This window comes from Plecotus auritus, assembly GCF_963455305.1.
Source record: "Plecotus auritus genome assembly, chromosome: 1".
In the NCBI taxonomy this organism is placed as follows: Eukaryota; Metazoa; Chordata; class Mammalia; order Chiroptera; family Vespertilionidae; genus Plecotus; species Plecotus auritus.
The window spans coordinates 194,330,958-194,343,534 of record NC_137770.1 but is presented as its reverse complement, the minus strand read 5'-3'; the positions used below and the strand labels follow the sequence as shown (position 1 = coordinate 194,343,534).

At 35.9% G+C, this 12,577-nt stretch overlaps 1 protein-coding gene across 1 annotated transcript in view; it reads left to right on the top strand.

The window, feature by feature from the left end:
• CFAP299 (cilia and flagella associated protein 299) overlaps positions 1–12,246 on the top strand; it is a 576,588-nt gene extending 564,342 nt beyond the window's left edge. Inside the window, exon 6 of the mRNA XM_080666796.1 lies at positions 12,004–12,246. Coding sequence (XP_080522922.1) covers positions 12,004–12,099 — 96 coding nt within the window. The 3' untranslated portion in view covers positions 12,100–12,246. The remainder of the gene's footprint in view (positions 1–12,003) is intronic.
• The last annotated feature ends 331 nt before the right edge of the window (positions 12,247–12,577 follow it).

Sequence of the window (12,577 nt, the reverse complement as noted above, 5' to 3'; positions counted from 1 at the left end):
GTAGTTCCCATGAAACATAGTTGTTTGTGAATGGTAACAGTGGAAAAAAAGAAAATTATGCAGGTCTTAGAACAAGTAATGTGTGTTCATTGGTTAAGAAATTCCAAATGCAATAGGAGTTTGGTTGCATTCAAAACAGGACCACTGGCTTTAACTTCCCTGCAGCTGTATAACATCTGGAACAAATAAGGCAAGTTTCTATTTTTGAGTTAAGAATGCTTGTTTGAGTGATTCACACCCACCAAAATGTTTCCAGTGTATTATCTTTAGGAGGATTGAGTGGAAGCACTTTGCACTCACTCCCCTACATTATCTGAATACATTTTTAAAGGATTTTGGTATTTTTTATTTTAGGAAACATTAACCGTGGGAGTTTGCTTTGAGTCTTAGCATAACATAGGTGGTCTAAACCTTCATAATCTACTCACGAGAGAGAGAGAGAGTTTGTATAGAATAGTTAAAATTGAAAAAAATCTTCCTTAGTTATGCTAGATGTTCTCTATTTCCCTCTTCTATTCACTAAATGTGAGAGCCCATCACCTGGGAAAATGTCTGGTTAATAGATAATAAATATTCATGGAATAAGTGATTGAAGGAGTGATTCCCTGCTAACACACAGTAATGCTACACTAATTAAAAGTTGAGGAGTGGATTATGTCATTGATACCTGATGTAGCAGTGATAGCCAGAGAGGTTACAGCCAGACCACTATATAGTGATCCAAGTGAATCAGAAAAAACAATTGTAAGAATTTATCAGTGGAAACAGCTAGTGCAGCTATCATTTTAAATTTTGTAGAGGTCATGCAGAAATATTTGTTTTGGTATGTGCTTTTAAGTCTTCCTGTGTAGTTCCAGAAATATGTAATTTAACCTATCTCAAATTAATTCTGTTGAATTAGAATGTTTTAATTTATGAATAAATTGACTCAAACAGGTTAAATGACATGCTCAAGGCCATGTAGTTCATTATTAGTATAATCTAGCAATGGAATTTAAATATTATGAGACATCATAGGGAATATAAAGATGAGCAAGATTTCAACCCTTGTCCTTTCAGTACTTACAGAAGTTTTAAGAAAACAGGCATGTACAAAACATAACTACAGTATAAGGAGAAAATGATATTTTGAAAAAAAAAAGGAAATGCTTTGGGAATTCAGTAGAAGAAGAGGTGATTTATGATCTGGGGCAGGAGACAGTGGAGAGGTGATAGTGAGGGGATTGCATTGGTAGTAATGTTAGGTTATAATAGAGGAGGTAATCTATTAATTGGGCTTGAAGAATTATTAGAAATTGAACTCATAGAGATGAAGAGGTGGGCAATACTGGAATGAAATCTACTAGCAAAGGTAATGTTTAAGAGTGTAAAAAAGAGGGTAAAACATGCCTAAATAGTTTGAACTTGATAGGAAGTAGAAAATATGCCTAGGCTCTTGTGCTAGGGAATAACAGGATAGAAGTTATGTTTTGAGACAGTACAGATTAGAACAGACTGGGAGGAAAATCTAGAGAGGATGAAAGCATAATAATTCAAATAGAGAACAAAAAGGACTAGAACTAGGGGTCCTGTTGTAGTGAACAAGTTTCTGAGTTGATGTTTTTAATATTTTAACTCCCCAATTATTCAGGTAAAGACTAAACTTATAGAATGCATTTTTATCTAGAAAAAAAAAAGTGGTTAAGAGATCTCACTTCACCCCAATCCTCAGAAAAGAGAGAGGATGTGGAGAATGAGAGACTTGTGCTGAAGGGATATAGAGAAAGTGAGCTGGATGGAAGTCAATATACCTGTCACTTCTTCATCCTTCCTTCCATCTCCCTCTTCCTCATTTGATGTTACTGAGCACCTACTGGACAGTGTGAGATGCTAAAAGTAAATGAGAAAGATAGGTTTCTTCTAAAAAACCTATAGGTTAATTGGTGGGTGGGTGGGTTGGCGGATGGGTGGGTGGTTAGGTGAGGAAATATAATGTGCACAGAAATGGCAATCTAGAACGTGAGAAAACAGAACAAGCTCTATAAGAATTCAGAGGAGACAGAATTTTCATTTGACCTAAGGCAGTGGTCGGCAAACTCATTAGTCAATAGAGCCAAATATCAACAGTACAATGATTGAAATTTCTTTTGAGAGCCAAATTTTTTAAACTTAAACTTCTTCTAACGCCACTTCTTCAAAATAGACTCGCCCAGGCTGTGGTATTTTGTGGAAGAGCCACACTCAAGGGGCCAAAGAGCCACATGTGGCTCACGAGCCGCAGTTTGCCGACCACTGACCTAAGGCATTAAAAAATTAGTTAATGGAGGAGATCAAGTCTGAACTGAATTTTGAAGGATGAGTATGGTGAGTTCACAGGGACTAGAGCAGAAGGGGTATTCTAGTTGGAAGAAACATCCCATATAAAGGAAGCACAGAGCCTGCATGGGAAGGGAGAGGACCTCCTATTGACTAGAAAGTGGTCCTCAGTACAGGCCTGACATCAAAATCACGCAGACAGCTTTAGAATATATGCAGTCTGGCCTCACCTGCAAAGATTCTGGTTGAATTGGTCTAGGTGGAAGGCCTGGGCATCTATATATTCCAAAAACTCCTCAAGTGATTCTAATGTGGAACCAGGGTTGAGATCAAAGTTCAGAAGGAGAGTGATGACAGAGAAGTTTTGAGAGAAAATTGAACTCCAACTGTGGGTGCCAAAATATGAGTTTTTGCCACTCTGCATAGTTCAATGAGAATCTGTGTCATTTGTGTCAGGACTTAGAATCAAAATTTCTAAGTATAAAAATGCATAAGCCATTCTGAAATAAGGTGATGTTATTTTTCTGCTTGCTAAACTTCATTTGTACAAAAGAAAATCAATTGTATGAAAAATAAGAAATTCTACAGGACAGTCTCCTTTTTGCTACTTTGTTTAGTGTTTAACAGACTACATCTTTTTTCTATCACCATTGATCCCCCATATACCCTCCTCCACTTCCACCCCCCTCTTCCTCCCTGCAGTCACAACACTGTTGTCTGTATCCATGAGTTCTTTCTCTTTATTTTTTTTTTGCTCAATCCCTTCACCCCCCTACAGCTCCCCCCCTCCACCATCACCACCAGAGCTGTCTGCTATCTACAAGTCTGTCTATTTTGCTTGTTAGTTCAATTTGTTTATTAAATTCCACATATGAGCAAAATCATATGGTACTTGTCTTTCTCTGACTGGCTTATTCCACTTAGCATAATTCTCTCCAGGTCCATCCATGCTGTCCCAAAGGGTAAAATTAGCTTTGTTTCATGGTAGAGTAATATTCCATTGTGTAAATGTACCACAGCTTTTTTATCTACTTATCTACTAGTGGACACTTAGGCTGCTTCCAAATCTTGGCTGTTGTAAATAACACTGCAATGAACATACGGGTGCATATATTCTTTTGAATTAGTGTTCAGGTTTCTTTGCATAAATTTCCAGAAGTGGAATTGCTGGTTCATATGGCAGTTCCATTTTTAATTTTTTGAGGTAACTCTATACTGTTTTCACAGTGGCTGCACCGGTTTGCACAAGTGTTCCCTTTTCTCCACATCCTTGCCAACACTTGTAGTTTGTTGATTTACTGATGATAGCCATTTTGACAGGTGTGAGGTGTATCTCATTTTGGTTTTAATTTGCATTTGTCTGATGATTTGTGACATTGAGCATCTTTTCTTATGTCTCTTGGCCATCTGTATGTCCTCTTTGGAGAAGTGTCTATTCAGGTCTCTTGCCCATTTTTCATTGATTTGTTTGATTTTTTAGTGTTGAGTTTTATCAGTTCTTTATAAATTTTGTCAAATGTGTCAGCAAATACCTTCTCCCATTCAGTGGGTTCTCTTTGAATTTTGTTGATGGTTTCTTTTGCTGTGAAAAAAATTTTTAGTTTGATGTAGTCCCATTTATTTACTTTTTCTTTTGTTTCCCTTTCCCAATGAGATATTACAAAAAGTATTGCATGAGAAATGTCTGAACATACTGTCTATGTTTTCTTCTAGGATTTTTATGGTTTGGAGTCTAACATTTAAGTCTTTAATCCATATTGACTTTATTCTTGTGTGCATTGTAAGAAGGTGGTCTAGTTTCATTTTTTGCACATACCTGTCCAATTTTCCAGTACCATTTTTTGTATTGACTGTCTTTACCCCACTATATGTTCTTGTCAAGTATTAATTAACAATAAAGATGAGGGTTTATTTCTGGGCTCTCTATTCTGTTCTGTTGATCTATGTCTGTTTTTATGCTAGTGCCATGCTGTTTTGATTACTGTGTCTTTGTAGTATAGTTTGATATCAGGTAGCATGATTCCTCCAAATTGGTTCTTTCTGGAGATCACTATTTGGGGTCTTCAGTGGTTCCATATAAATTTTTTGAATATTTGTTCTAGCTCTGTGAAATTGGTATCTTGATAGGAATTGCATTGAATCTGTAGATTGCTTTGGGTAGTATGAACATTTTAAAGATGTTAATTCTTCCTGTCCATGAACACAGTATATGCTTCCACTTATTTGTATCTTGTGCAATTTCTTTCTTCAGTGTCTTATAATTTTCTAAGCACAGGGTCTTTTACATCTTTGGTTAAATTTATTCCTAGGTATTTTATTCTTTTTGAAGCAATTGTGAATGAAATTGTATTGTGTGTTTTGTTTTTTTAGTTTCCCTGTCTGATAGTTCATAATTGGTATATAAAAATGCAACTGATTTCTGGATATTTATTTTGGATCTTGTATAACAAATCCTTAGCCAACATCATACTCAATAGGCAAAAACTACAAGCATTCCCCTTAAGATTGAGAACAAGACAGGATGTCGGCTTTCACCATTCTTATTCAACATAGTACTAGAAGTCCTAGCCACAGCAATTAGACAAGAAGAAGAAATAAAAAGCATCCAAATTGGAAAGGAAGAAGTAAAACTATCATTACTTGCAGATGACATGATACTGTATATAGAGAACCCTAAATATTCCATCAAAAATAATAGAACTGATTAATGAATTCAGTAAAGTAGTTGTACTGCATCTTGAATATAGTTACTTGATACGTGGCTCATGACAAAACAAACAGAAAAAACATGTTAAAAGATCTTAGACAGGCTGTGGTTTCTATCAGATGTAGGAAACTGGTGAAACAAAAGACACTATTGTAACATAAAGCTGTCTGGATCTGTCCTGTCACTGAGCTTGGAAGGCATGTGCAGTATAGGTTGTGTACCAATTCAGCAGCATGTATTATTGTTTACACACCATCACTCCTCACAGTATAACAAGAGCCAGACTCTATTTTTTTTTAAATCACAATCATTCAAACATTAAAATGCATTACTTTGGAATGTAAAATGTTTTCACAAGAGTTCATTATCAAACATCCAACTCACCATGGCTTAATTAGGAGTGGTTTCTATAAATTTACTAAAACATTTCTCGTCCTCCCTCCTCACACTAGCCAATCGTGTGAGAGCCCTAGGCCCCACTCCTAGAGGTTCAAACCGAATTCAGCTGTAGTGTGGCCCAGGAATCTGTATTTTTAATATCTCCCTAAGTAATCCTAAAGATTAGCTCGATTTGATGTCCATTTTCTTTACGTAGTCATATTTTATTAGCTGTTGTTTCACCTTACTCTATGTCCATAAAATTATCAAACTTTGTTCCTCTAAAGCAAGTTTTAATTCAGTAGTGTTAATTTTAGGTAATCTAAATTACACATTCCTGAGACCACACAAACAGACTAAAAAGTAAAGACCATGTGCCAAAGACTTCTGGATAACTTCTATAGCAATGCGATCCACCACACTGGATGACTCTGCTGATCAATTGCTGCTAGTTTTCCCCACTTATTTGGATCATTGTAGAGTGAGGCTGGTGATACCCATTCTGATTATCATGGCCTCATCAAATATCACTAGATCAGGTAGGTTTGTCGGGAGGCTCAAATGCAACAATATATGTGACACAGAGTGGGAAAGCATAAACTGAAACGTGGGGCAGAAACCCTTTCTGGTCACTTTACTATTGCATCTCCAGGGCTAGCATATGGTAGGTGCTCAGTAAACATCTGCAGAATGAGTAAATTGAATATTAAATATTTGCTAAAGAAGTGAATAAGAGGGCCAAAAATAATTCTGGAAACTTCTGAGGTTAATGTGAAAATATTTTAGGATCTTAGGCACTAGAAACATATGTAGAGCTAACGCTATTTTTAGCTGAAAATTAGAGTAATTGACTCTGGTGTTTTCCTCCCGTGGTAGTTGAATTAACACTGGGGTTTCTTTGCTGAACTTTGGGTATTTATCCTGAGTGTGCAGAGCAATGGCAATGTGTTAGGTCCACGGGTAAATGAGGGAAGCAATTATTTTATTATTTTTTAATAAATGTAGCCATTAGTACATATTATACAGATGCAAAAAAAAAAAAAAAAAGCCTGCCAAATTCTACTTTCTTATTCTATAAGCAAAAGAATATCTAGGTGAACAAGATTTAAAAATTAAAAATAACTTCTACCAGAAAAACATATGTTTTTATTTGGGGTGGGGGTTAATTTAGAGGAAGATTCCAGCAGTACCTTCTCTCAGCTCCTCTTTCCTCTGTTCTGTTCCTCCCAAGCCACCCTCGCCAGAGCACTTGTGACCATTAGTAGGGAAGGTGTTAATTGCCTCCTTAATGCTGCCTCCCAGTTCATTGACTGGTCTTAATTTCCCTTGCCATGTGGACATTAAAATCAGATGGAGCTTGTCACGGCCTTGAAATTGCTCTTCTCAAGATGGAGGCCCATAACATTCCTCCATCCTTTCCACAGATGGTTCAAATTTAATCTCTGAAAGCCCCACCCTCCCAGTGAAGGTCCTCGGTTTTACAATCTGTCTTTATACAGGGCCCAGGTATAATGTCATTGGACACTAAAAAATTAAAAAAAAAAAAAACTCCCACTGAATAGAATAAGTTTAAGCAACGCTATGGTTTCTTCAAAGTATCCAACAGCATTCCCTCAAATGCCACGCAAGGGGCAGGGGACACTTACTGAGTCACCAACACCACTTTTTTGGTTCCTGGATTTTCCTCGGAGGCCCTTGTAAACAGTGCTTTTTAACTGTGGCATAGTCACAGTTATTAAGAAAGCTGAGGCCTTGCCAAATTTCTGGTTTTGCTGCCCAAATTACCGAATGGTTAATTACAGCCCTAAAACACCCACATACTAAGAAGCCTTTACACATTTTCTCCCCTGGGCGATCACCTGGGATACCTGAACTGAAAATCCACCACATATAAATTAAGTATTTACTCAACTAAGTGCTGCTAAAATCAATGGCCTTGAGGAATCCATCAAAAATTACATTAGCAGAGCATGGCTTTTATGAATTAAAACTCCTAACACTTAAATGCTATGCCCTCCTCTTGACCTAGAAAACTGATTTTTATTTTATATGCAATAGTATGGAACAATCCCTAGAGATAAGCACATTGTTGTTAAGTGTCCAATGTATGAATTTATATATGAAGTGCAGCGCAGGAAAGGTGAGCTGGAGGAAAGAAAAAATTAAATATGTAAGTTTGAATTATTAGATGTATGTCCATGTTTAGTAATAAAGATTATTAATGATAACTCTTCACCATCCACATCAAATATCTGCAGTAACAAGATTGCAATAACATATTCATGACAAAGAACAATTACTGCCCTGACCGGTTTGGCTCAGTGGATACAGCATCAGCCTGCGGACTGAAGGGTCCCAGGTTCGATCCTGGTCAAAGGCATGTACCTTGGTTGCGGGCACATCCCCAGCAAGGGGTGTGCAGGAGTCAGCTGATTGGTATTTCTCTCTCATCGATGTTTCTGACTCTCTGTCCCGCTCCCTTCCTCTCTGTAAAAAAAATCAATAAAATATATTTTTTTAAAAAGAGAACAATTACTGTTTTACACTTCTAATTAGAAGGGCAACCTAATAAAACATCATGCCAAAAGTAAAAGGAACCAATATAGACTAGGGAAATGATAATAAAAGAATTTGAGAAATAGAGAGTAGCCCCAATTCAAGCTCACTTTTTCATGCAATTTTTCCTCACAAATAAGGACAAGCAGTGTGAGAGACAAGGGAAGGTTCGTTTCCTAGTGGATGAAATGATTGACTAAGAACAATGGTGTATACAGATGTGTATTATAAAGCTGTACACCTGAAGCTTGTATAATGTTATTAACATTGTTACCCCAATAAATTTAATTGAAATAAAAAATTAAAGATAAAAAAACACAAATAATTGTTTCCTCCATGATTTCAAAATTGTAATAACCAATGACGAAGAAGCAGGCACTAAAAAACAACACAAGTCAGGCACGAAGTCACTGCGCGTGCGAGACCACAGTTAAGGGATTATTTCCAATTCAAAGAGAGCACGATTTCTCCTGTTGAATAAGCTGTCCTCTCCCATGATTCCTTCCTAACCATTCACCAACCCAGCAGGTACTTGCAATTTCTGAGACCTGAAATCCCAAAGCAAGGGGCGGGATGTTGAAGTATACTGGAACATGGAACTTAATAGCCTGATCAGTGATCAAGGCCAATGGCAAAACAGGAAAATCTCATGTTGAAAGTGTCTAAGTGGTTATTGCTGGCTGCAGTATCTTCAGTATAAACCCGGTGGCCTCAGCAATGTGTATTGCCTCAAAGAGCTACGGCAAGAATAAAACACACACACACACACACACACACACACACACACACACACACACACACAATAAAACAAACACATTGCAGCCCCAACTGGGGAGCCCAGAAAACTACCTCACAGACACACACAGCTGCTCCAGATGATAGGATCTTAACCTTTTGGGAAATGCAGCTTACTTTAAAAATCTGATGTTTTATGGATTTTTCTCAAAAAAGGAAATGCATACATGGCCATACACACAGAGTAGTATAATAATGTTTTAGGATATTCAAAGACTTGCTTAAGTCTCTTAATGAATTCCACTGGAGAAATGAAGACCTAGGGACTCCCCAAAATACATGAGAGTAGCTGAAAGAGGCTAGAAGAGCAACAGGAGAAGTAGCAAATGGTGGGAATAGCCAGCAGGATCCAGGCAGGGAAAAGCTGCTTATTAAGAGGGGCAATAGGTGAAATGTATTGGAGCTAAATAGATCTTAAGGAAAATTCTTAAACCTCTTTGAACACCTCTCCACCTCTGTTATCTCATCTGTAAACTCTGTAAAAACAATCATTTTATAAAAAGTTGTTGTAAAGATTAAATGAGAGAATTTGTTTAACGTGCCATTGAGTAGGTGTTCAATGAATGAATATTGGTTCTTGGTGGTCTATCAACTCAGAAACAATGAAAGTTCTAAAAGGATATCATTTTTCACTGGAAATTACGTATACGTCCATGAGTGGGCAATGATAAAATAAATTATGACACACTCACACAGTTAAATACTATGCAGCAGTTTTAAAAATGAGTTCAAACTATATTTACCGAAGTTGATATACTGGTATGAATAGATGTTTAGGCTATACTATCAAGTGAAAAAGCTAGCTGTATAACAATGTAAATAACATTCAATCCTGGAGTAATCATAGTTTATATAAGAATTTCTAATTGATGGACATTTAGGTTGGTTTCTGTTTTTCTCCCCAAATTTAAATAATAGTTCTCTATAACCAAGTTTCAGTGTTCTTTTTTTTCTTTAAGGTGAATTCCTAAAGTGTAACTTGCTCAGTTAGAAAGTATAAACTCTGTGAAGCTTTAGATATATATTGTCAAATTATTTTGCAATTACACCATATCAATTTATAATTACATATATCTGAAATAAGACTGCTCAATCACCATGCCCTATTTATTTTGCATATTTTTGAATATTGTTCATTTTATAGTCCAAATTTATTTGAGGTCATTTAAATTTGCATTTTTAATATTGTTAGGGATGAACATTTTTTTCATATGCATTTAGTATATTATGTTTCTTCTTCTGTAATTATGGCCACCTATACACTTTTCTATAGAGTTTTAGTAGGTATTTGTTTCCCATTACATTTTAAGTATTCTATATAAAAAGTTAGAAAATCTTTGGCTATCATACTGATTGTTGTACTGCATGTAAAAGTTCTATGGTAAGTATCAAGATTGTACAAGGATTCTGAGAAACAATAAAACAAACAAACAAACAAAAAGGCCTGAAAAATGTCCACACACATAGTCACCCAGAGAGCTTATAGCTTCAGATCTAAACATTAGCCACTGTTATAAAGTAAACACACAAAAATTAACACTCCATATAGTAAAAAGCTGTTCTCTTTGCTAGTGGGCACAAGAGCTCATATAGACAAGTAGACAAATAAACAAAGAAAAGAAAATACTAATAAATTATAGTCTCTGTTGTCTCTCACCCAAGAAAGAATAAATCTCTATAATCTATTCATTCATTTACAGAGATCACAAAGGTTAGACCATAAAACCAAATTCCGAATCATTGCTGTCACCAATGGGGAATAATTTATTGATTGTAAAAGTTTCAAAACAAAACACAAAAAATAGTAAAAAGGAAAATATGTAAAGAAACAGAGAACAATAAAGCAAAAGTTCTGTTGCTCCTGGGAATTTACTTCTTGGAGCCAAAGAAAGAAATGCTTGGCTTAAGTCTTCCAGGAAATGTAACAATCCCCCAGCAACACAGACTCCCCAGCTATCAGGGAAGCCACTGGATACCAGATGGAACTTCCACAATGTTTTCAAGATTATTTTTCCTAAAAAGATATAATTGTGACTCTCAGACAGATATAAAATGAATATGCCAAACATTGTATTTAATTCACTAATTATGAAGGGAACCAGTAAGATATTACAAATATTTCAAAGGAGGATTCAAAGAGCATAACATATATGAGAAATAAAAAAAAAATTGAAATTGACTTACAAATAGATGCAAAGCAGGCCCCAATACGGAGCAATAATTAATTGCATTCCAGTAGGCACAATTCATTTGCATATTTGTAGACAAGAATATGTAGCCTTATCATCAGTTTTCTACAACTTAAAGAGTTATAAAATAGTACAAAAATGATGAAAGGCAGAAAAGACTTTGATGGATGAGCCACTCAGGACACCCATTCTTTTAACCTATTTCAAAGTCTTCGCAATTTTACTGACTTATTTAATAAAAAGATGGCTCTAATATATTCTTTCTCAGCTAGCACAAAAAAATTAGGTACTATTGGGAAAAGGCAATACTAAAGCTCCTCTCTAGTCCCAGATGATCTTATCATCTCTTCCTATAGAGAAGAAGAGAGAGCAAGTAAGATTATTCTTTTGTACCTCCAATATAGCAAAGGCCCAATGACTAATAATTTTCCAATTGTAGATATTGTCTACCTCTTTTAGTACTTCTCTCTTTTGTCTTATCAATACCACATCAGTGAATATTTGTTCCCACAGGAGCTTCCTAGGAGGCTTTAAGTATGATAGACAATCCTCAATACACAGAGAAGGAACAAATCTTTTATCAAAGATTATATTTTGAAGGGGGGGGAAGCGTAACAATTGTTTTTAAAGTGATAAGAACCTTTTTCATTATACCCACCTGGACAGGTTACTTTCAGGAGTCTGAATCAATTCCAAACTTGAGACATTTGTATTACTTGAAATCAAAATAGGATTATTTTTTACTTATTAACCTGTGATCACATGTGTTTGCAAAGCACTTTCCTGAGAATTCTGCAGAGTTAGTGACCCATGTTGTTCAGCAGAGTCTGGACAAGTATGAGCCTCAGATCCTGCTTTGATCCTAGATAGTTTCAGTAATGTCACAACCCAGGGCCTCAAAGCTCTTGAGTGGAATTATCACTGCTCCTCGGAAAATGTATCTGGGGGAAAACATGGAAAGGTCTCCATTGCCACAGCCTTATTAGGTCTGCTTGCTACAACATTGAAGCAAGAAGAAAATGTCTTTAATACCAATTATTTGCAGTGACTGGACTGATTAATAATACAATTTCTGTATTTTAGGATTCACCAGGTGACAACTCTACTAGAATCCCTATCCAGACAGAGCTCTACATACAAGCTGTCATTTTTGACCACGTTTCCAGAAGAAAGACTTAACTGGCACATGTTAGATGGTTCCCTAATTGTTCACTGAATTTAAATGAAACCTGTAACCAGAAACAAATTAGAATAATGAATGAGTCCTATAACTGGAAGGTAATTTAGAATATTAAAAATTAATAAAGAAACTAGAAAGGAAACTGTAATATTGACTTTTTTTTTAATTGTACAGATAGCCTGCTAATATAATTTGAGGTTTTTCTAACTTTTTTCCCCTGAGCACTGAGGCTGATTGCAACACTTCATGGGAGGAATTCTGGTTGCAACTTCAAGGATATTGTAATTAGTGACACATTTTGTAGCTCGGATTTTCCAAAATAAAAATGTTTCAGGTCCTACCATGCCAAATTTAGTGGACCAAACCTTATGCCATGTGGCATAAAATCATAAAATAGAATAGAATAAGGGTCACACATGAGGACAAGCATAAAGAAAATATAAATATAGGGTTTTCAATAACAGCAAATGAGTAAAT